Source organism: Rhinoraja longicauda, chromosome 1, assembly GCF_053455715.1.
Source record: "Rhinoraja longicauda isolate Sanriku21f chromosome 1, sRhiLon1.1, whole genome shotgun sequence".
In the NCBI taxonomy this organism is placed as follows: domain Eukaryota; kingdom Metazoa; phylum Chordata; class Chondrichthyes; order Rajiformes; family Arhynchobatidae; genus Rhinoraja; species Rhinoraja longicauda.
The window spans coordinates 42,972,781-42,998,280 of NC_135953.1; the positions used below are offsets into that span (position 1 = coordinate 42,972,781).

The 25,500-nt window shown below is 40.5% G+C and overlaps 1 protein-coding gene across 4 annotated transcripts in view; it reads left to right on the forward strand.

Moving 5' to 3' along the window:
* dnajb5 (DnaJ heat shock protein family (Hsp40) member B5) overlaps window positions 1-25,500 on the forward strand; it is a 37,761-nt gene that overhangs the window by 5,480 nt on the left and 6,781 nt on the right. For 3 of the 4 annotated variants that reach the window (XM_078396265.1, XM_078396246.1, XM_078396256.1), the window contains exons 3-4: window positions 9,283-9,896; window positions 22,713-25,112. In XM_078396265.1, the coding sequence (XP_078252391.1) occupies window positions 9,283-9,896; window positions 22,713-22,946 (848 nt within the window). In that variant the 3' untranslated portion in view covers window positions 22,947-25,112. Of the gene's footprint in view, window positions 1-9,282; window positions 9,897-22,712; window positions 25,113-25,500 lie in introns of those variants that run through there. The other variant, XR_013547062.1, reaches the window with a different exon arrangement.

Consider the following 25,500-nt stretch of genomic DNA (forward strand, 5'->3'; position numbering starts at 1 on the left):
CAGACGAGTGTTACAATTGCTTGCAGGTGGAGTGTATTCGTATAATTGTACAACATGGTAACGAGCCGTTCGGTTCAACTCCTCCACACCGCCGGCACTGTATTGAACCTATCGCCCAACACTGGGTCAAAATCAATTCAAGTGCGCATTCAAAGACCACCTCAAATGTTTTCAGTGACAGTAGTATAGAATTTTATAGATACAAACAGTCCCCAGTGCAGTTGTTAATCTGGCTTCTTTTACTATCGGTTTTTGGTGTTATTCAATACTAATGGTTATTCACTTTAATTTTGACGAGAGGCGTTTCAATGTAACTGATATGTAGTAATGACTCAAAATAACGAAGATGAAGGTACAGTACTGGGTTGCTGCCAATTAACTTGAAAAGAGCAAGATCAGCTATGTGGCAAGTTTGAGGGAAGTGCTCTTAGGGTCTTATTTGTGCTTGGCATTGATGTGTTGAGGTTATTCGATAAACTGCCTCCTATATATCAATCAGTGTTAGCATACTCTCCAGCTTTTCCTTGGACTGTCACTATGCAATCATTTAATGCTCGATTACTTTCCATCAGAAAGTATATATTAATAGGAATATAGAACGTTGACTAACCTCTGGAAGAAAATAATGAGTAGATTCCCTCTTCTCCTCTCCCACTGGGCTGAAGATACAAAAGCTTGAATGCATGAACAAGCCTTCAAGCTCCTTCAACAGCTCGTTCCCCACTGTTATCGGACTACTGAAGAGTCCTCATAAACTAAGGGTGTAGTTCCAATCTCTCAATATGGCACATTTTCTCTGTAACAGTAATGTTGTAACACTATATTCTGCACTTTTGTAGTTTTCTCTTTGCATTACCTGTTGTACGTGTGTGGCTCGATTGTAACCATCCATATATAATATGGCTACAACACTGTGGTGGCATCAGCCATTTTCTATGGAGTGGTCTACTGGAGCAGCAGCATCTCAGCAGTGGAGGGGAAGAGACTTGACAAGCTGATCAGGAAGGCCAGCTCTGTCCTGGGTTGCCCCCTCGACTCAATACAGGCGGTGGGAGAGAGGAGGATGATGGCAAAGATAACATCGCTACTGGACAACGACTCCCACCCCATGCAGGACACTGTCATTGCACTGAGTAGCTCTTTCAGTGACAGACGCCTTCACCCCAAGTTTGTGAAGGAGAGATATCGGAGGTCCTTCCTTCCCACTGCTGTGAGACTGCACAACCAGTGCTACTCCCAGCAGACCAGTTAACAGTAACAGTTTTTTAAAAAACACAGTAAATTATGACAATTATCCTTATCTTTATTTTTATTTATAATGAACGTCTCTTGCTATCTACTTTGCTGCTGTAACACTGCAAATTTTCCCGGTGTGGGACAAATAAAGGAATATATATCATTATTATAATGACTGGATAGCACATAAATGGTACATGTAGTAATAATAATAAACCAATACGAATACTAATTGTGAGTAGCTTTGCAACCAAACATCAGGAAGGATATATTGGACTTGGAGTACAGCATAAATTTTCCAGTGCAATATATGGACTCTAAGGGTTAAATTATCAGTAGGTCCATGAACTATAGTTGTATTTGTTGGAATTTTAGAATGTTAACAGGTTGCTTGGCGTTTTCAAGATGTTAAAGAAAACTGATAGAATAAATTGAAACGGGAATCCATTTCCTGTTACCAGTTGGCTTGCATGGGTTGTCATTTGCAGAAGGAATTTAAACTTCTGCTATCCATCAGCTTGAAGAGCTTTGATTATTCATTACAAAAAATCTTGGCTCTATTTTTTAATCTACTCCCTTTCACACTGTCCACAAATGGTTGTGATAATGTTTTTTTACTCGATATCTGTCATTTCTAAAATGGCTGATGAGGGCTACATTGGACCTTGCAGACTTTGCCACATATTGAACAGGAAATGCTCGATGGGACAGGCAGGTGGGTGATTTGGAAATCAGTGTGTCCCCACTGCTATTGATTGGTTTCCGTATGCTCCTAGCAAATAGACTCCAGGTTCTCAATACGATTCATTTTGAGGAGTCCTGGGTCAGCGATTCCAACAAGTTAATAGGGATGTTACACTTTTGTAAGGAGGCTTCAATAATATTCTTGAATCATATCCTCAGACTACTCAGATTAACAATAATTTTATTGTATGGAGATCATAGAAACATAGAAAATAGGTGCAGGAGTAGGCCATTCGGCCCTTTGAGCCTGCACCGCCATTCAATATGATCATGGCTGATCATCCAGCTCAGTAGCCTGTACCTGCCTTCTCTCCATACCCTCTGATCCTTTTAGCAAAAAGGGCCACATCTAACTCCCTCTTAAATATAGCCAATGAACTGGCCTCAACTACCTTCTGTGGCAGAGAATTCCACAGACTCACCACTCTCTGTGTGAAGAAATGTTTTCTCATCTCGGTCCTAAAAGACTTCCCCCTTATCCTTAAGCTGTGACCCCTGGTTCTGGACTCCCCCAACATCGGGAACAATCTTCCCGCATCTAGCCTCTCCAACCCCTTAAGAATTTGATATGTTTCTATAAGATCCCCCCTCAGTCTTCTAAATTCCAGCGAGTACAAGTCCAGTCTTTCCTCGTATGCAAGTCCCGCCATCCCAGGGATTAATCTGGTGAACCTTCTCTGTACTGCCTCTAAGGCAAGAACGTCTTTCCTCAGGTTAGGAGACCAAAACTGCACACAATACTCCAGGTGCGGTCTCACCGAGGCCCTGTACAACTGCAGCAGAACCTCCCTGTTCCTAAACTCAAATCATCTTGCTATGAATGCCAACATACCATTCGCTTTCTTCACTGCCTGCTGCACCTGCATGCTTGCTTTCAATGACTGGTGCACCATGACACCCAGGTCACGTTGCATCTCCCCTTCTCCCAATCGGTCACCATTCAGGTAATACTCTGCTTTCCTGTTCTTGCCGCCAAAGTGGATAACCTCACATTTATCCACATTATATTGCATCTGCCATGCATTTGCCCACTCGCCTAATCTATCCAAGTCACTCTGCAGCCTCCTAGCATCCTCCTCGCAGCTAACACTGCCACCCAGCTTCGTGTCATCCGCAAACTTAGAGATGTTGCTTTCAATTCCCTCGTCCAAATCATTAATATACACTGTAAATAACTGGGGTCCCAGCACTGAGCCTTGCGGTACCCCACTAGTCACTGCCTGCCATTCTGAAAAGAACCCGTTTATTCCTACTCTGCTTCCTGTCCGCCAACCAATTTTCTATCCACCTCAAAACTGAACCCTCAATACCGTGTGCTTTAAGTTTGTACACCAATCTCCTATGTGGGACCTTGTCGAAGGCCTTCTGAAAGTCCAGATATAACACATCGACTGGTTCTCCCTTATCCACTCTACTAGTTACATCCTCGAAAAATTCTATAAGATTCGTCAGACATGATTTGCCTTTGGTAAATCCATGCTGACTTTGTCCGATGATTTCACCACTTTCCAAATGTGATGCTATCACATCTTTAATAACTGACTCTAGCATTTTCCCCACTACCGATGTTAGGCTAACTGTTCTATAATTCCCCGTTTTCTCTCTCCCTCCCTTTTTAAAAAGTGGGGTTACATTAGCTACCCTCCAGTCCTCAGGAACTACTCCAGAATCTAAAGAGTTTTGAAAAATTATCACTAATGCATCCACTATTTCTGAGGCTGCTTCCTTAAGCACTCTGGGAAGCAGCCTATCTGGCCCTGGGGATTTATCTGCCTTTAATCCATTTAATTTACCTAACACCACTTCTCGACTAACCTGGATTTCCCTCAGTTCCTCCATCTCATTAGACCACCGGTCCCCCGCTATTTCCGGCAGACAGTTTATGTCTTCCTTAGTGAAGACAGAACCAAAGTATTTGTTCAATTGGTCTGCCATCTCCTTGTTCCCTATGATCAATTCACCTGTTTCTGACTGCAAGGGACCTACATTTGCCTTAACTAATCTTTTTCTCTTGACATATCTATAAAAGCTTTTGCAGTCTGTTTTTATGTTCCTTGCCAGTTTTCCCTCGTAATCTATTTTCCCTTTCCTAATTAAGCCCTTTGTCCTCCTCTGCTGGACTCTGAATTTCTCCCAGTCCTCTGGTATGCTACTTTTTCTGGCTAATCTGTATGCTTCATCTTTTGTTTTAATACTATCCTTGATTTCCCTTGTTAGCCACGGATGCACTACCTTTCCTGGTTTGTTCTTTTGCCAAACTGGGATGAACACTTGTAGTTCATCCATGCGACCTTTAAATGCCTTCCATTGCATGTCCACCGTCAACCCTTTCAGCATCAATCGCCAGTCTATCTTGGACAATTCACGCCTCATACCCTCAGAGTTACCTTTCTTTAAGTTCAGAACACTTGTTTCTGTATCGACTTTGTCACTCTCCATCCTAATGAAGAACTCTACCATATTATGATCACTCTTGCCCAAGGGGCCTCGCACAACAAGACTGCTAACTAACCCTTCCTCATTACTCAATACCCAGTCTAGAATGGCCTGTTCTCTCGTTGGTTCCTCGACATGTTGGTTTAGAAAACCATCTCTCAAACATTCCAAGAAATCCTCTTCCTCAGCACCCCTGCCAGTTTGGTTCACCCAATCTATATGTAGATTGAAGTCACCCATTATAACTGCTGCGCCTTTAGTGCATGCATTTCTAATTTCCTGCTTGATGCCATCCCCAACCTCCCTACTGCTGTTAGGTGGCCTGTACACAACTCCCACTAGCGTTTTCTGCCCCTTAGTGTTTCGTAGCTCTACCCATATCGATTCCACTTCCTCCAAGCTAATGTCCTTCCTTTCCACTGCTTTAATCTCCTCTCTAACCAGTAACGATACCCCACCTCCTTTTCCTTTCTGTCTATCCCGCCTGAATATAGAATATCCCTGGATGTTGAGCTCCCAGCCTTGGTCACCCTGGAGCCATGTCTCCGTAATCCCAACTATATCATAATCATTAATAACTATCTCCACATTTAATTCATCCACCTTATTACGTATACTCCTTGCATTGAGACACAAAGCCTTCAGGCTTGTTTTTACAACTCTCTTACCCCTTATACAATTATGTTGAAAAGTGGCCCTTTTTGATTTTTGCCCTGGATTTGTCTGCCTACCACTTTTACTTTTCACCTTGCTACCTGTTGCTTCTACCCTCATTGTACACCCCTCTGTCTCTCTGCTCCTGCTCCCATCCCCCTGCCACATTAGTTTAAATCCTCCCCGGAAAAGGATGTCTATTTTGAGAGTCTGGTATTGGGCATATAAATTAAGATTTATATTGCTGCTCTTATTCTGCTGGATCACTTATTCAGCCTGGGATTAGAAAGCTTTAAAGTGCGTCACCAGCAGAAAATCCCACATGGAAATATTTGATATTTCCACATGGGATTTTCTGCTGATGATGCATTCATTGAATATGCTGGTAATGCACTGTCGAAGCCCACCTAGCCCCTCAAAACTGCTACACCTTTCAATTGCCCTCACTTCAACTACTCTTCTGTGTCGTTTCCACATAGCCCTGTGATCACTGATATTTTTTAAATATCCTTACTATAATTAGCATTAGAGGACATTATTTGGCTCTAATTTAGAATTTATTGAGTAAAGTTATAAAATGGTGTATGCCCAGCTATAATACAACAATCATGTTAAGTAGCATTAATTTGCAACCACAATCTCTTTCACTATTGTGCAGATCATGTCAGATGAGGCAAATGCTGAAATTTGGATTACTTGAAAATTTCCATTTTGTTAATATAACTGTAATGTTCACTGCATTTGTCATGAATGTCAAGATAATTAGGTAGGAAAAATCAAATTAGAAAAGGGGAATTAAATCATTTACTAACAATATTCTCTTCATTGTGTGAGTTTTGTTAGTTATGATCCATTTGAAACCCTCCAGAGGATCACTGGAAGTATTTTCCTCATTTCCCTTCTGAAAAGAGGCTGTTTTTCACTCTTATATCTGGCATTATTTACAATTTTCCATTTTAGTTTGTGTAATACCTAGATTACAACCAACAAATCAGAAGGTGATGAAGATGAAAAAAACTGCAGATGCAAGAAATCTGATGTAAAAATTGCTGATACAGTTAACATTTGTGGTCTGAGTTGCCTGGCCTGCTGAGTGTTTCCAGCATTTTCTCACTTTCAATTGGAACGTGATTTCTGAAGTTCCCAATACTTTGTTACAAGTGCAACAACCCTGCAATAATATGCTATCTGATTGTTTGTAAATCATGACCATTTAACTCATCGATTTGGATACTAAATCCTCATTAGTCATGGATCCACACACAGGATCCACATCCTTGGCTATGTGGCTGAAAGTGAAGTTATGGGAACCAGGGCTCCAGAGTGTGGGTCAGGGGCCAAAATGTTTAGGTCTCATCTTATTTGACAGTGTAAAAAGAATTCAAATAAAAGTATATTGGGGTAACATGAGTAACATCCAACAATCTAGACATGATCAAAAGCCTTAAAGAACCAGTTTATCAGAGTTTAAGTCTTCATAGATGTGAGACACATAGTTTACGAGGTAGTGCTCACCTTCCATCACTTACATGTTTCGTGATGTACTGATGCATGGCCTTCTCAATACCATCCTGAATGCTTATTCTCCACTTTGAGTGATCATGGGCCAGAGGTTATCGGGAGTATTTCTTCAAGAAGACTTTGAGCAACTTTTTCAATCCATTTCATCATCCATCTAGTAATGTCCTCTCACAACAGCTCAGAGTAGTCTGTTTTGCGGGTCTGGTATTAGGCATGTGAACAATGTAACCAGGCTTCATTGCTGCAGATGTTGGGAGGATGATGATGACTCAATTATCCTTCCTGATAATTTGGATGAATTTACAGGGACAGTGCTGTTGGTATTTTTGCAGTGCTTTTAGATGCCTGTTGTAGGTACTCCAAACCTCAGAAAACCTAGAAGGGTAGCAATCTCCACAATAGACCGTGAGATTTATGCTAGGTCTGAAGTCTTAATCTTCAAATATTCCTTTCGTCATTTGACTAAATGTTTGTCTGCCACATTGAAGGCCTTAGTGAATTTAATCTGCCTTCACCGAAAGGTGACACCCGACCTATGGAAAATGGTCCAAGGCAGTATGGTGCAGCAGGTGTTATCAATTATAAGTTTGTGTTATCAGTTTAGTTTAATGTCATGTGTACTAAGGCACAGTGAGAAGCTTTTCTTGCATGCTAACCAGTCAGCAGAAAGACGATGAGCGTTTCGCTCAACACCTTTGCTCAGTCTGCCTTAACCAACCTGATCTCCCGATGGCTCAGCACTTCAACTACCCCTCCCATTCCCAATCTGACCTTTCAGTCCTGGGCCTCCTCCATTGTCATAGTGAGGCCCAGCGCAAATTGGAGGAACAGCATCTCATATTTTGCTTCGGCAGTTTACACCCCAGCAGTAGGAACATTGACTTCTCCAACTTCAGATAGTTCCTCTGTCCCTCTCTTTCCTGTCCCCCTTCCCAGTTCTCCCACTAGTCTTCTTGTCTCCTACTACATCCTATCTTTGTCCCTCCCCTGACATCAGTCTGAAGAAGGGTCTTGGCCCAAAACGTCACCCATTCCTTCTCTCCCGAGATGCTGCCTGACCCGCTGAGTTACTCCAGCATTTTGTGTCTACCTTCGAAAGACGATACATGATTACAATCGAGCCATTCACAGTGTACAGATACATGATAAGGGAATAACGTTTAGTGCAAGGTGCATGTTCGGTAGAGGATATCAGCCTTGTGGATATTGAGGGGAAGACTCCAGTGAATGAGTTAACCTGGTGAACCTATGTATTGAACCTATATTGGTGAACTCCCTCAATAGAAAAATGTCATTCCTCAAATTAGGAGACCAAAACTGCACACAATACCCCAAGTGTGGTTTCACCAGGGCCCTGCACAACTGCAGTAGGAATTCCTTGCTCTTAAAATCAAATCCTCTATGCTTACTTTCAGTGACTGATGTACAAGGACACCCAGGTCTCATTGCACCTCCCCTTTTCCTAATCTGACACCATTCAGATAATAATCTGTCTTCCTGTTCTTTCCACCTCACATTTTTCCACATTATACTGCATCTGCCCACTCACCCAACCGATCCAAGTCATCCTGCAGCTTCATGGCATCCTCCTCCCAGCTCACACTGCCACCCAGCTTTGTGTCATTTGCAAACTTGGAGATGTTACATTTAATTCCCTCGTCTAAATCAAATGTAACATCTCCAAGTTTGCAAATGACACAAAGCTGGGTGGCAGTGTGAGCTGCGACTAATTCCCTCGTCTAAATCGTAAATATATATTGTAAATAACTGGGGTCACAGCATTGAGCCTTGCGGCGCCCCACTAGTCACTGCCTGCCATTCTGAAAAGGACCAATTAATTCCTGCTATTTGCTTCCTGTCTGCCAACCAGTTCTATGTCCATGTCAATATCCTACCCCTAATACCATGTGCTCTAAATTTGCACACTAATCTCTTGTGTGGGACCTTGTCAAAGGCTTTTTGGAAGTCCAGATACACCACAACCACTGGCTCTCCCTTATCCATTCTACTTGTCACATTGTCAAAAAATTCCAGATGATTAGTCAAGCATGATTTCCCCTTCATAAACCCATGCTGACTTTGACCAATCCTGTCACTGCTTTCCAAATGCATATTTCACTTGAGCAGCTGACATCCCAGCAGTATGAATATTGACTTCTCTAACTTCAAGTAACCCTTGCCTTCCATCTTTCTCCATCCTTCCCTCCCCTTCCCAGTTCTCCGACTAGTCAGACTGTCCTCGTTTACATTTTATCTCTGTTTGCTTTGTTACTTTCTCCTAGCTAACAATGATCTATTCTACATTTTCCTTGATCTCCATCCCCTTTGAGTCGTTTTCACACCTTATACTTCCGTATCTCTGTATCTCCCTCTCCCCTGACTCAGTCTGAAGAAGGGTATCGACCTGAAACCTCGCCCATTCTTTCTATCCTGGTGCTGCATGTCCCGCTGAGTTACTCCAGCATTTTGTGTCTATCTTCTGTTGAAACCAGCATCTGCAGTTCCTTCCTACAACATATATTGTACTGTATAGTCTGGATGATCCAATAGAAAGATGCATTTTGTGATTGTCATATTAGTAAAATTTCAAGTAGACTATTGCTGCTTTCGCATTCAATATTGTAATGTTTTTAATTAATATGAACAAATTCTATGAATAATTGCAATTTGTTCATCTTATTCATTTTATAGGTCTGAAAGCTGGAAGAGCTTCTGCCGGTGGCCCTGGTAGCACGTTCCATTACACGTTCCACGGTGATCCACATGCTACCTTTGCTTCCTTCTTTGGTGGATCAAGTCCTTTTGATATTTTCTTTGGTACTCATGGGCGTTCCAATAGAATGGCAAATGGCTTTGTACATGAAGACATGGACATTGATGATGATGATGATGATCATGATCCCTTCAATGAATTTAACCATTTTGGATTTAATGGAATGAATGGATTTAATCGACGGCATCCAGATTCTCTCCATACTCGAAGGAAGGTGCAGGATCCTCCAGTAATTCATGAACTTAGAGTTTCTCTTGAAGAAATCTATCATGGTTGTACCAAAAGAATGAAGATCACACGTAGACGATTGAACCCAGATGGCCAAACCACAAGGACTGAGGACAAGATTCTGAACGTTGTTATTAAAAGAGGTTGGAAAGAGGGCACAAAAATCACATTCCCTAGGGAGGGTGATGAAACAGCAACCAACATCCCAGCTGATATAGTTTTTATTCTGAAAGATAAAGCTCATCTTCATTTCAAGAGAGATGGATCCAATGTAGTTTATGTAGCCAAGATTACTCTTAGAGAGGTAGGTAAAAAGAACTTGCTTTTTAAACCTCCTTAAAATTTTGAGCCTACTTTCAACAGCATATTTTGATCTTGGCATGGAGGATAGCTTCAGGGTAATATAATGCATCTTCGTGTGCCATGTAAATGAGTTTGTATTTTAATTTAAAGAAAAATGGAAAATACAAACGGATAAGCTTCTCACACCTATGAAACCTATTGAACCATACTGGGTTAAATTTTGCTCCTGGTTGGTAAAAAATCTTGGAGTCTGTGTAGTTTTATTTTTCTCAACTAATAAGATTTAGTTCTATGCACAGTGCATGTAGCACTTAAAACGTAAATGCAATAACAGAAGATGCCGTAATTGTGGAAAAATATAAGTGCATGGAATATTTAGACAGGGCAGTATTGTCTGTGAATAAAAATGTTTTGAATCAATGACCTATCTGCCCACAGTCTCTGGGAAATATGATAAAGTTAGAATGAGGCCAAAAAGAATGAGGGCAGATAAGAGTGGTCTTAGCATCACGTTTGGCACAAGCATTGTAAGCCAAAGGACCTGTTCTTGTGCAATACTGTTTTATGATATTATAAAATAGAATTTGGAGTGGTACTTTGGGTACTTTGAAAGAACCTTAGTACTACTAAATTAGCTATGACCAAGGAATTATGGGTTGGGTTGGTTTGCTTTTGCAAATGTCCTTTCTTCAAAAATGATTAAAGGGCTAAACCAAGCTGGATTTTCTCTGCCCATCCAGGACAGAGCTAAATGGTCCAACTTTCTCCTCCCTGAATCAGGTGGTATCTTGCAAAGTGAAGCCTAATGCCGTGAGAAAAACCTTGGGCAGAAACTTCTGAGATACTGCCCCAGACCACCCTGAGATCCTATGATGGGAAGTATGGTTTCCCTTCTGCCAGAATCTATAAAATCTTTAAGTTTCCCTGATATTGGAGACATTTTAAATGCATTGATGTTACTTAAATTATATTTCAAATGTAAATTAATTTAAAACACAATTGAATGTATTAAAATACATTTAAATATGATATTTTTTTAACATAATCTTTCCTTTTTCCCCATCTAATCTATCCAACAGAGAATCCTCATTCAAATCAATAAGGTTGCCATTTCATTGCAAGGTTTGGTTGGCATAATGCTGAGGAATTCCTGCATGGAGCAAAGTGATAGATGTACTAAGAACTATCATTCAGCACATACTGGACTTGCAGTGGGCTTGCATGAGAATGGGTCTGACTTATCCAGGGGCAACTGAATGTCAGCAGTTTCCTTGGAACCACCAGTCAAAACCATTTTGATTCTGCTCATTGGAACGTTAAATATGATTACACAAATCTTGCACCAGATATGACTAATCTTAGCTCCTAAAAAGCAATACAATACAATATATCTTTATTGTCATTGTACAGGGGTACAACGAGATTGGAAATATGCCTCCCATACGATGCAATAAATTAATTAGCTAGTCAGTATTAATTTAAACAACCGAATGAAACAAATTAGAACAGTTTTAAAACAGAATAAAGTGCAAGTAGATCTGTGCCGGTTCACTGTGCGATGTGACCATCCGGCTCAGCAGGACCGGTTCATAGCAGCTATGGCCCTGGGGATGAAGCTGTTCCTGAGTCTGGAGGTGCGGGCGTAGAAGGCCTTGTATCGTCTGCCCGATGGTAGAAGTTCGAACAGATTGTTGCAGGGGTGTGAAGAGTCTTTGTGGATGCTGGTGGCTTTTCAGGGGCACACAACGTACAGAAAAAAACAGGCAGGTGGGGAGAGGGGGCGGGGTAGCTCTGTTGGTAAGGAATGATATTCACTCCCTTGCAAGGAGTGACATAGAATCAGGAGATGTAGAATCAGTATGGATAGAGATGAGGAATTGTAAGGGTAAAAAGACCCTAATGGGAGTCATCTACAGGCCCCCATACAGTAGCCTCGACATAGGGTGCAAGTTGAATCAGGAGCTAAAATTGGCATGTCACAAATGTAATGCTACGGTGGTCATGGGAGATTTCAACATGCAGGTAGACTGGGAAAATCAGGTTGGTAATGGACCCCAGGAAAGAGAGTTTGTGGAGTGTCTCCGAGATGGATTCTTAGAACTGCTTGTACTGGAGCCTACCAGGGAGAAGGCAATTCTGCAACCTGACCTAATAAGGGGACTCGAGGTAAATGAGCCATTAGGAGGCAGTGACCGCAATATGATAAGTTTTACTCTACAAATTGAGAGGGAGAAGGGAAAATCAGAGGTGTCAGTATTACAGTATAGCAAAGGGGATTACAGAGGCATGAGGCAGGAGCTGGCCAAAATTGACTGGAAGGAGGCCCTAGCAGGGAAGACTGTGGAACAGCAATGGCAGGTATTCCTGGGAATAATGCAGAAGTTGCAGGATCAATTTATCCCAAAGAGAAGGAAAGATTCTAAGGGGAGTAAGAGGCACCCGTGGCTGACAAGGGAAGTCAAGGACAGCATAAAAATAAAAGGGAAGAAGTATAACATAGCAAAGAAGAGTGGGAAGCCAGAGGATTGGGACTCTTTTAAAGAGCAACAGAAGATAACTAAAAAGGCAATATGGGGAGAAAAGATGAGGTACGAGGGTAAACTAGCCAATAATATAAAGGAGGATAGTAAAAGCTTTTTTAGGTATTTAAAGAGGAAAAAAATAGTCAAGGCAAATGTGGGTCCCTTGAAGACAGAAGCAGGAGAATTTATTATGGGGAACAAGGAAATGGCAGACGAGTTGAACCGGTACTTTGGATCTGTCTTCACTAAGGAGGATACAAACAATCTCCCAGCTGATCTAGTGCCAAAGATCCTAGGATGACAGAGGAACTGGAGGAAATCCACATTAGGCAGGAAAAAGTTTTGGGTAGACTGATGGAACTCAAGGCTGATAAATCCCCAGGGCCTGATGGTCTGCATCCCAAGGTGCTTAAGGAGGTGGCTCTAGAAATTGTGGACGCATTAGTGATTATTTTCCAATGTTCTATAGATTCCGGGTCAGTTCCTGTGGATTGGAGGGTAGCTAATGTTATCCCACTTTTCAAGAAAGGAGGGAGAGAGAAAACGGGAAATTATAGACCAGTTAGTCTGACATCAGTGGTGGGGAAGAGGCTGGAGTCAATTATAAAAGACAAAATTGCGGAGCATTTGGATAGCAGTAACAGGATCGTTCCGAGTCAGCATGGATTTACGAAGGGGAAATCATGCTTGACTAATCTACTGGAATTTTTTGAGGATGTAACTAGGAAAATTGACGGGAGAGCCGGTGGATGTGGTGTAACTCGACTTTCAGAAAGCCTTCGACAAGGTCCCACATAGGAGATTGGTGGGCAAAATTAGAGCACATGGTATTGGAGGTAGGATACTGACATGGATAGAAAGTTGGTTGACAGACAGAAAGCAAAGAGTGGGGATAAATGGGTCCCTTTCAGAATGGCAGGCAGTGACTAGTGGGGTACCGCAAGGCTCGGTGTTGGGACCGCAGCTATTTACAATATACATCAATGACTTGGATGAAGGGATTAAAAGTACCATTAGCAAATTTGCAGATGATACAAAGCTAGGTGGCAGTGTGAACTGTGAGGAAGATGCTATGAAGTTGCAGGGTGACTTGGACAGGTTGTGTGAGTGAGCGGATGCTTGGCAGATGCAGTTTAATGTGGATAAGTGTGAGGTTATCCACTTTGGTGGTAAGAATAGGAAGGCAGATTATTATCTGAATGGTGTCAAGTTAGGAAAAGGGGAAGTACAAGGGGGTGTCCTAGTGCATCAGTCACTGAAAGGAAGCATGCAGGTACAGCAGGCAGTGAAGAAAGCCAATGGAATGTTGGCCTTCATAACAAGAGGAGTTGAGTATAGGAGCAAAGAGGTCCTTCTGCAGTTGTACAGGGCCCTAGTGAGACCGCACCTGGAGTACTGTGTGCAGTTTTGGTCTCCAAATTTGAGGAAGGATATTCTTGCTATTGAGGGCGTGCAGCGTAGGTTTACTAGGTTAATTCCCGGAATGGCGGGACTGTCATATGTTGAAAGACTGGAGCGACTAGGCTTGTATACACTGGAATTTAGAAGGATGAGAGGGGATCTTATCGAAACGTATAAGATTATTAAGGGGTTGGATATATTAGAGGCAGGAAACATGTTCCCAATGTTGGGGGAGTCCAGAACCAGGGGCCACAGTTTAAGAATAAGGGGTAGGCCATTTAGAACAGAGATGAGAAAAACCTTTTTCAGTCAGAGAGTTGTGAATCTGTGGAATTCTCTGCCTCAGAGGGCAGTGAAGGCCAATTCTCTGAATACATTCAAGAGAGAGCTAGATAGAGCTCTTAAGGATAGCGGAGTCAGGGGGTATGGGGAGAAATTGATGGTTTTGTTTTCATCCAAATCCTTTGTTTAAATCGATGAACTGTGATTCAAAGGACTGAATGTCAGACATGCGTTTTAAAAAATATAGACAGAGGATTGAGATAGGTGTGGAGAAGCCGACTACCACAGAAATGAGGGAAGAAACGAGGGGAACCCAGTATAGCAAATAAGATCTATGATAACAGCCATCAATTTTAAACCCTGGCTTCAATTTCTGTAACTTTATTAATATTTCCATTTATTTCCCTTCTCAAAAAAAATCAAATTGAGACCAGAATGGTTACAGATTTGGTGTTCTACTAATACTAAGCTAAACGCGACACCAAATCTTCCACATCATAAAAATATTCACAGCTATTTTGTGTTTTCACCCCGGCTTAGCCTATCTGAAATTGAAATCATTTTTATTTACCACTTCCATGCTCAAATTTTCTGATGCTAACAACCCATATTTCATGCTCTATAATTTTATGTCTTGCGAGCCACATCCTAACCACTTCCCCAACATCTCCATTTCCTCGATGCTTAATATATCATGGCTGAATTAGAGAGATAGTATTCAGTGGCCTAGAGCTTTTTGAAATGTCATCAAGGAAATTGGAGAATTTAAATTCTAGTAGGTGATTCTGGAGTAAAAACTTGATCTCTATGGAACTTAGCATCAGAGTGAACACTACACTGTGGTGCAGCAGTCAGTGAGTGCAGATGCCTCTCGGTTTCGGTTCATTCATGACATTGGATGCTATCTTTGCTCTCTCTGACCATGTGGTTATCCTCCCCTTCGTGTAATCAATGGCACAAAGAATCAAAGGGGCGTTATAATGTATATGTGCATGTGTATACCAGGAGTATAGGTTCTTCCTAGATTACAGTAAAGTTCCATTCCTGAAGAACTGTTTGTAACCCAAATAGATCATTAAATGCAACTGCAACGGTGAATTGACTTCTCACAAGGCAGTAGCTGCTGGCAAATCCATCCCACCAGTCTCCTAAATGTTCATTGGTATGTATGGGCTGTACATAAATCTGGTGGTGATAAATTCAGGAAAATCTGTACAGGGAAAGTGGAGAAGGCAAATGAGACTAAACGATTGCTTCATTTGGAGCCTGCATGGACCTAATTGGCTGAATACCTACCTCCTGTGTTGTCTTAAGGAAATACTGGATATTGAAATACTGATATTCAGAAACCCATCTGGTTCACCAAAGTCTTTTTTGGTAAGAAATGTTGTAACCTTGCCCATTCTAGTCTGCTTCCAGATGTACCAAAATGATTGACTCTTAACTGTCCTATTGCAGTAAAATAATCTCTGTGCCACTTTCATGTCCTTAATATTATATATTGCTACATGCATATTTATGAAAGTTGTATTTCTTTTTAGAAGATAACTTTATGAAAAGCATATCATTGTTTTGCTCATACACGGGAAATTTGGCTATTTCAGCTTTGGTGGACTACATTGAAATCCTCTGGTAGTAATCTTGTAGCAGCTTGATTTTGACAGTTCACTCAATATATTTCCAATACTGTATCAGATTGGAGTTTTCGAACAAAAAACGGTTAGTGTCTTGGAGTTGATCTAAATGGGACTTTACTTTTGATAACCTGCCAGCAATTTACTTCATGAGTGTCTGCTCAGCCAAACTGCTGATGAACAGAAGATCCACGTTTTGTGGCCTTCAGAAGTAAGTTGTTCCCCTCTCATCCCCTTGCAAGCAACAAACAATTTCCTGGAGGAGCATCATTTTGGGGGGTGGGGGGAGGGGATTGCCCATGTTTTGGGTCAAAACCCTGCAACAGGTCTAACCATAGACAGAGGCAACAGCCAGTAAGTTAAACTGGCATGACTTGCACAATAAATGGTAGACTTTAGAAAGCATTGCAGAGCAGGGAGACCTTGGGGTACAGGTATATAGTTCCCAGAAAGTGGTGACACAGGTAGGTAGGATGGTAAAGAAGGCATTTGGATGCTGGTCTTCATCGGTTAGGACATTGAGTACAGAAATTGGGACATCATTTAAGATGTCGGTGAGACCACATTAGGTTTATTGTGTACAGTTCTGCTTCCATACCTATGGAGTCATAGAGTGAAACAGTGTGGAAACAGGCGCTTCGGCCCAACTTGCCCACACAGTACAACATGTCCCAGCTACACTGGTCCCACCTGCCCATGTTTGGTCCATATCCCTCCAAACCTGTTCTATCCATATACCTGTCTAACTATTTCTTAAATGTTGGGATAGTTCCTGCCTCAACAACCTCCTCTGGTAGCCTGTTCTATACACCCACCACCCATTCTGTGAAAAAGTTACCCCTCAGATTCCTATTAAATCCTTTCACCTTAAACCTTTGTCCTCTGGTCTTCGATTCACCTACTCTAGGCAAGAGACTGTGCATCTGCCTGATCCATTCCTTTCATGATTTTATACACCTCTATAAGATCACCCCTCATCCTCCTGTGCTCCAGGGAATAGAGTCCCAGCCTACTCGACCTCTCCCTATAGCTCAGACCCTCTAGTCCTGGCAACATCCTTGTAAATCTTTTCTGTACCCTTTCCAGCTTGACAACATTTTTCCTATAACATGGTGCCCAGAACTGAACACAATACTCTAAATGTGGCCTCGTCAACATTGTATACAACTGCAACATGACCTCCCAACTTCTATACTCAAAATGTATACTCTATAGGAAGGATATCATTAAGCTAGAAAGGGTGTGTCGAAAGGTTTATGAGCATATTACTAGACTGGAAAGCTTGAGTTTTAAGGATAGGCTGGGGCTTTCATCCCGAGAATTTGAGGTTGAGGGGTAAAAGCTTTATAAATTCTTCAGGGACACAGATAAGGTGGTTGGTCACGATCTTTCCCACAGGGTTGGGGAATCTAATACATGAGGGCATAGATTTAAAGTAAGAGGGGAAAGATTTAACAGAGACGTGAGCGGCAATTATTTCACAAAGATGGTGGTTGGTATATGGAATGAGTTGCCAGAGGAGCTGTAGAGCTCTGTACAATTACAGAGAGAGATATTATGATGCAAATATCTCAGTGATGGCCAATGAGTCTGGGGATTGTCCTCCCCAAGATCCTTGCATTGTTACAATGTGCCCAAGAGCAGACTGGAAAAAATGGCGAGTATTTGGATTGCAGAGTTGTGCATGTAGCGCCGTTCATTACACAGACCAGATCCCCAGAGTCCAAGACATCTACATTTCACTACACCTAACCTGAATTCAAGAACACCAGCATGATGTTTGTTCAGTTAAGACATGAACGTATCTGACCGTTCTCCAGGTTTAGGTAACTAACCTATAAACAGCACCCTTTTTTACTATTTCCTCTCTTCCCTGTGCCCTTTCTTGACTCGCACCCATATCCCCCCTCCCCTTCCATCTATATTCCTTCATCTGGCTTCACAAATCTTACTTTTATTTTTATCTCACACTTTTTTGGGGTAACAAGGTAAATACTTCTAATGCATCTGTTTGATTTTAACAGGAAGCTTACGTTTTGCAATATCTTTCAAACCAAATGTACATTGTTCTCACGGTCAAACATTTATTTATTCATTCGATGGGCCGAAGGTTGTTACTGTAAACCAGCATTTATCGTCCATTCTTTTACTGCCCACAAATTAATGGTGGGGTGCTATCTTCTTGAATTTAGATGAGTATACTCCTAGCGAACAGCTGCCTAGTAAGTTTCAGGATTCAGAGAAACATAGAAAATAGGTGCAGGAAGAGGCCATTTGGCCCTTCGAGACAGCACCGCCATTCATTGTGATCATGGCTGATCATCCACAATCAGTAACCCGTGCCTGTCTTCTCCCCCATATCACCTTGATTCCGCTAGCCCCTGGAGCTCTATCTAACTCTCTTCTAAATTCATCCAGTGAATTGGCCTCTACTGCCTTCTATGCCAGAGAATTCCACAAATTCACAACTCTCTGGGTGAAAAAGTTTCTTCTCACCTCAGTTATAAATGGCCTCCCCTTTATTCTTAGACTGTGGCCCCTGGTTCTGGACTCCCCCAACATTGGGAACATTTTTCCTGCATCTAGCTTGTCCAGTCCTTTTATAATTTTATACGTTTCTGTAAGATCCCCTATCATCCTTCTAAATGCCAGTGAATACAAGCCCAGTCTTTCCAATCTTTCCTCATATGACAGTCCCGCCGTCCCGGGGATTAACCTCATGAACCTACGCTGCACTGCCTCAATAGCAAGGATGTCCTTCCTCAAATTAGGAGACCAAAACAAGCCATCTAGTACTAGCACCATCTAGATCTTATCGAAACATATAAGATTATTAAGGGGTTGGACACGTTAGAGGCAGGAAACGTGTTCCCAATGTTGGGGGAGTCCAGAACAAGGGGCCACAGTTTAAGAATATGGGGTAGGCCATTTAGAACTGAGATGAGGAAAAACTTTTTCAGTCAGAGAGTTGTGAATCTGTGGAATTCTCTGCCTCAGAAGGCAGTGGAGGCCAATTCTCTGAATGCATTCAAAAGAGAGCTAGATAGAGCTCTTAAGGATAGCGGAGTCAGGGGGTATGGGGAGATGGCAGGAACGGGGTACTGATTGAGAATGATCAGCCATGATCACATTGAATGCCGGTGCTGGCTCGAAGGGCCGTAGTAGGAATAAAGGGGTTGAATATTTTCAAAATGGGAAGAGAATTCAGAAATCGGAGGTGCAAAGGAACTTGGGAGTGCTGGTGCAGGATTCCCAAAAAGTTAATTTGCAAGCTGAATCATTAGTAAGGAAGGCAAATGCAATGCTAGCATTTATTTTGAGAGGGCTAGAATACAAAAAAGGGGGATGTAATGCTGAGGCTTTATAAGGCACTGGTCAGACTGCATTTGGGGTATTGTGAGCAGTTCTGGATGTGGTGGCATGGAGAGGGTCCAGAGGCAATTTAAGAGAATGATCCCAGGAATGATTGGGCTAACATATGAAGAGCATTAGGGGCCACTGTGCATTAACTTGCTGGAATTTAGAAGGATGAGGGGAACCTGATTGAAACCTACCGAATAGTGAAAGGCCTGGATAAAGTGAATGTGGGGAGGATGTTTCCACTAGTGGTAGAGTCTAGGACCAGAGGCCGTAGCCTCAGAATAAAAGGATGTACCTTTAGAAAGGAGATGAGGAGGAACTTCTTTAGTCTGAGAGTGGTGAATCTGTGAAATGCATTGCCACAGACGGCTGTGGAGGCCATCAATGGATATTTTTAAGGCAACGATTGACAGAATCTTGATTAGTAACGGTGTCAGGTTATGGGGAGAAGGCATGAGAATGTGGTTGAGAGGGAAAGATAGATCAGCCATGATTGAATGACGTAGACATGACGGGCCAAATGGCTTAATTCTGCTCCTAGAACTTATGAAATCTTTCCCCTCTCACCTTAAACATACCCTCCAGTTCTTTATTTCCCTTATTCTGAATAAAAGACTCTACAATACAATACAATATATCTTTATTGTCATTGTACAAGTACAACGAGATTAAGAATGCCACTTCCATATCGATGCTATAGAATAAATAAAATATCGATATCGATTCCATATCGATGCTATAGAATAACTCTGTACGTTAACCTTATCTAATGATTTTATAAACCTTTATAAGATCACCTATCAGCCTCCTAAACTCCAAGGAATAAAATCCCAATCTGCCCAACCTCTCCCAATAGCTTAGGCTCTCAAGTCCTGGCAACGCCCTCGTATATCTTCTGGACTCTTCCCAACTTAAAGTCATTCTTCCTATGTCAAGATGACCATAGTTAAAGTGCATAAGAAATAATTCTATTGGCCTGGCTAATATATTTCTCCATCGATGCTTCTGAAAACAAAATTATGTTGTTGTTATAATACCACATTGGCATAGTTATGGCATAGTTCCCCATGGTTGTTAAATTAGAAAGTTCTCAAAGGGATGTGCAAGTCTTCCTCAATTACCTAAACTCAAAAGGTGTGGTGTTAAGGTGGAGCTCCCAAGTGATTATTTTTTTTACCTCATTATATATCCTTGTAGATGATACTGGTGTTCCAGAACAAGAAATAACATCAGCCTAGATTATGAAAGTACAAATTTGGAGTATTGCATCCTGTTCTGGTTGTCCCATAACAGGATGGATGTGGAAGCTTTGAAAAGTGTGCAGAGGAGGTTTACCAGAATGATACCTGGATTAGGGGTATTGGCTACAGGTAGAGGTTGGACAGATTTGGATTGTATTCTCTGGAGGCTGCAGGAAGACGTGATGAAAGTATATAAAATTATGAGAGGCATAGACAGTCAAAACCTTTTTCCCAGGGTAGAAACATCAAACACTAAAGGGCATAACTTTAAGGTGAGAAGGGCAAAGTTTAAAGGAGATATGCGGGGTGGGTACGTTTTTTTTACACAGTGGTAAAGGCCTAGAATGTGCTGCCAGGGGTGGTGGTTCAGGTAGATACTATAGTAGCATTTAACAGACTTTTGGATTGGCATATGGATATGCAGGGATATGAAATATGGGCAGCCAGTTAAGAGTTGGTGTTGGCATCGTGTTCCACATTATGTTCCTGTGGTGCTCTATGTTCCAAGTGTGAGTTTCTATGATTGGATGTTATTCATTCAGAGAAGATTAGACGCAAGACAAATGCTTTTCTGACCTTTTGGCTTTTGGGATCCTTCCTTCAGGCTGTAACCTGTTCTTTTCAAAGGCATTATATCTGGGCCACTTTATAGGCCAGATGTCATCAACGATTTTGAAGGAATATTTTGAAAATCCTGTTATGATTATTGCCAAAGAATAAGAGGCTATCAGAAATGCACAGTGCTACTTTTGGAAAAGTGGATTATGATCTAAAAGACATTGAAAGTGTATGGTTGAGGGAAAGCTACTTCACGATTCTGATTTGACTTTCAGAAATCCTTTGCCATTGATGGGGTTATCTAGAATCCTGTGATCAATGGATACTTTTCATTCTGGATTAGGTATTGGCTCTAATACTTAAGCCATAAATTGTTATACCAGCTGTGGATTGCTGGAAGCCTATTACTATTATCTCTAGACGAAGACAGACACAAATACTGGAGTAACTCAGCAGGTAAGGTGGCATCTCTGGAGAACATGGAACTAACCCGAAATGTCACCTATCCATCTTCTCCAGAGCTGCTGCCTGACCTGCTGAGTTACTCTAGCACAATCAAGTCAAGTCAAGTCAAATTTATTTGTCACATACACATACACGATGTGCAGTGAAATGAAAGTGGCAATGCCTGTGGATTGTGCACAAAAAAGAATTACAGTTACAGCATATAAATAAAGTTAATAAGTTACTATAGTGTAGACAAAAATTTAGTCTCTGGGGTTATAAAAGTTGACAGTCCTGATGGCCTGAGGGAAGAAACTCCGCCTCATCCTCTCCGTTTTTACAGCGTGACAGCGGAGGCGTTTGCCTGATCGTAGCATCTGGAACAGTCCGTTACTGGGGTGGCAGGGGTCCCTCATGATCTTGCAATATCAGATAAAACAAGGTAAACCAAAGGCATGTCTTGTTAAAAGAACAATCAGGTAAAAGTATTACAATGATTGTTGGCAGAAAACTGGAAACATAAACTTAACAGCATATTTAGGAATTCACAAGAACTGAATTTGGCTTCATGCAAGGAAGCAAAGGATAAAAGTGGTAGGCTGTTTTTTGGACTGGAGGCCTGTGACTAGTGGGGTGCCTCAAAGATCGGTGCTAGACCCATTGAACTTTATGTTTTATATCAAAGATTTGGAAGAGAATTTACATGATTAGTAAGTTTGCGAATGACATACAAATGTGGGTTGTATCATAGATAGCGAACATGGTTATCAAACCTAATAGCCTGAATATTGATCAAGAGGGCAAAGGAAGGTTACTGGAGTTTAACGCACATAAGTGTGAGGTGTTGCAAATGTAGAATCTGTGGAATTCTCTGCCAATTCACTGGGGACACTCAAGAGAGAGTTGGGTATAGCTCTTGGGGCTAACGGAATCAAGAGATATGGGGAGAAAGCAGGAACGGGGTACTGATTCTGGATGATCAGCCATGATCATATTGAATGGCGGTGCTGGCTCGAAGGGCCGAATGCCCTATTCCTGCATCTATGTTTCTATGAAAAGATCATTCTAATCAGCAGGTACTTTTTTTAACAGCATGTATTTGCCCAGCCCCATCACAGACTCCATATAACCTTTTTAAGCAGAATTTAGTCCAGGAGATTCAGGCAGTGTGTCTAAATGTTACCTGATCAACGATGCTAATTCATTGTTTCCTGAGTGTCGAACTACAACTTTTCCCTCAAAATGGTTAAACAGATAAAATAAATGAATTTCTTCTTTTCTATTTTGTATATATATTTTGTTTATACTAAGTTTTTGTCAAATGAAAGTGCTTTTAAATATCTTAGTACAATAAAATATTTGTTTACTTTCATAGGCCTTATGTGGTTGTACAGTTAATATCCCTACAATTGATGGCAGAGTGATTCCCCTACCTTGCAATGATGTTATCAAGCCCGGGACTGTGAAGAGGCTGAGAGGAGAGGGTTTACCATTTCCTAAGACTCCAAATCAACGTGGTGACTATATAGTAGAGTTCCATATAAAATTTCCTGACAAAATGCCTCCGACAACAAAAGAAATCTTGAAGCAACATCTGCCTGTCTCTTAAAACTCAAATCAAAGCAATATATTGTGCCAGAAGTTTGAAGAAACAAGCAAGGGTATTACATTTTCTAAAATAATGCAACATCTTTTAAGGAAAATTATAAATTATAAAAAAAGCTTTCAGTTCTTTAATATGTTAAGCCTTATGAGCTTAACAAGGGTAAATGCAAAATAACTACTGAATCTGTTGTAGTTAACGAAACAATCTGAATGCATTCTGAAATATTTTTTCAGCAGTATTTTGAGGATGTGAAGCAGAACTAGATTTAAATCTGTATGTATTTGAAAAGTTATGGTGTGGAGCAATATCTCCAAAGTTGGTTTTGACCAATGCAGAGCAATTATTGTAGCAGTTAAACGATCTGCATGGTAAACCAGAAATTTAATTTGACAAATGAAGTTTTAAGTGTATTATTCTTCAAAAGAAAAGCAAAATAATTGTAAACAAAATAACAGTAGTATTAATGCACAGGTCAACACAGTGCCATAGAAAGGTGGGATTTTATTTGAACCATGAAATAACACGTGCAAGTTTACAAAAAATCACTACCAAGAAAGTTTCAAGTTTTGTAAAGCTACAGAATATATAAATGTAGTAATATAGTTGTTGTTTTTTAAGTTGCACAATTTGGGGATAAATTGCCAATTAAATTTGCATTTGATCCAATTTTCTGAAAGCAATAGAAGCAATCTGCATTTTATAGCTCTCATTTCAAGCAAGTTTGGTTTGAGAAGCCATATCTACCTTAAATACTTTAATAATACAAAGGTTAACAATTTAAAATATATAAATATATATATATATATATATAGTTACTATTAGTGGTAATGTACAAACAAAATGCATTATTTCAGATGTCACATATAAAACCCACATTTGCAGTTGTTTCTGAGTCACAGAGCAAATAACTTTGTAAACTGAGGTACTCTAACTTTTAAAATCAAAGCTGGAACTTGCACATTTGGGAGACTTAGTAAAACTCAGAAAAATATTTTTTCTTAGATGTTTATCACTTGTCAAGTGTCTAACTTTGTACTTTGCCCAGTTTTGTGTGAATTCCTAAATATGCTGTAATGTTTTTGTTTCCAGTTTTCTGCCAATAATCACTGTAATCCTTTTCCTGATAGGTCTTGACAAAAACAAGACGTGTTTTTGGTTTATCTTGTTTTGTGTAATATTATGACTTGTGCCACTTTTTATTCATTCAGCTTTCCCTTCATTACCACGCAAATTATAAAAATAGGCTTGATGTTGGCCTTTTCAGTTATTTTACAATAATACCATTTGATAAACTTGTTTGCAATAGTCACACCATTATTCTCCTCCGGCTTAGACTCCAAATCATTGCCTCCTGTCCAGTACTCTTCATTTTGTTTAGAGACTTAGTTGTGAGTTTCAGTCATTCATACTAGGGCCATGACTTAAGTTGCTACATTCAAAACCTCTCAGGACGGTGATGATGTAAGCAAGGGTGAAGTTAATTTGGGGGATTTAAATTTTCTTTGGACAACAATAGCTGCCATGAGAAAAAAGATTTTCCACTTTGCAATGTAACTTGGGGAAGTTCTGCTTAGTACAATATCTACAAGGCTTCGTTCTTGAATACAATGTTATAATCTGGTAAATTTGTCTCTAGGGGACTGCCAATATTATTTCAGTATTTTACCAAAGTGGTAATACTTCTGTTTGAAGATTTATTTCCCTTGACTCTCAGTCAAATTAAATTGTCAATCTTTGTACTGACTAGAAGTCTTGAAACTGTTCCTTCATTGTGTGCACGAAACTGCATAATATGGCTTCTAAACCATTGAAATAACTGTGAAAATCTCTTAAATTTGTGTTCATGGTTCTTCACTATCAATAAAGGACACCATGCAGCTACCACCACTATATCATTTTAAAATCTGCCTTTTACAATTCTCAATAAGAAGCAGAGTGTCCCGAAACACTGGTATTTTGTAACTGAAAACTTTGTATTGCTCTAATAGGAAGGGAATGAAAGTAGAACAGATGCTGCTTGAGAAAGAACGTTGAATCTTACTCTTGAATATTTTTTTATTGATTTTTAAATAAACTTTCAAAAGAGGAGCAATCCACATAGGTCTTGTTTTTCAAACCTATAAATTCATTGTTTTAATACATTCATCTGTACTTTAATTCATAAAATAAACTGCATTTTGACTGAAAATTTCTCTTTTGCTTATTTTGGCAATTATTTTTGTACCAACGTTTAATTCAAATACTTCATGTTTTTATAATAGAATGTGTTCATTATTTATACAAAGAATACAAGTTGATCATCTATATAATTTTATGAATTGATTTTTAAACAAACAGTAACAGAAATTGTTGCTCAAGAATCCTAGTTGTCCTCTTTCCTGAATTATCACTTTGAATCTTGTAAAAATGCCTACAAGGTAGAGGGCAAAGCTCACCTTTTCATTTAACCTGAATTGTGTCATTTTGTGTCACTGTCACTAAATACAGAAGGGCAATTGATTGAATATTATTTTCAGTCATAAAATAATAACAATACAATGGATTTGTTTTTGCAGTA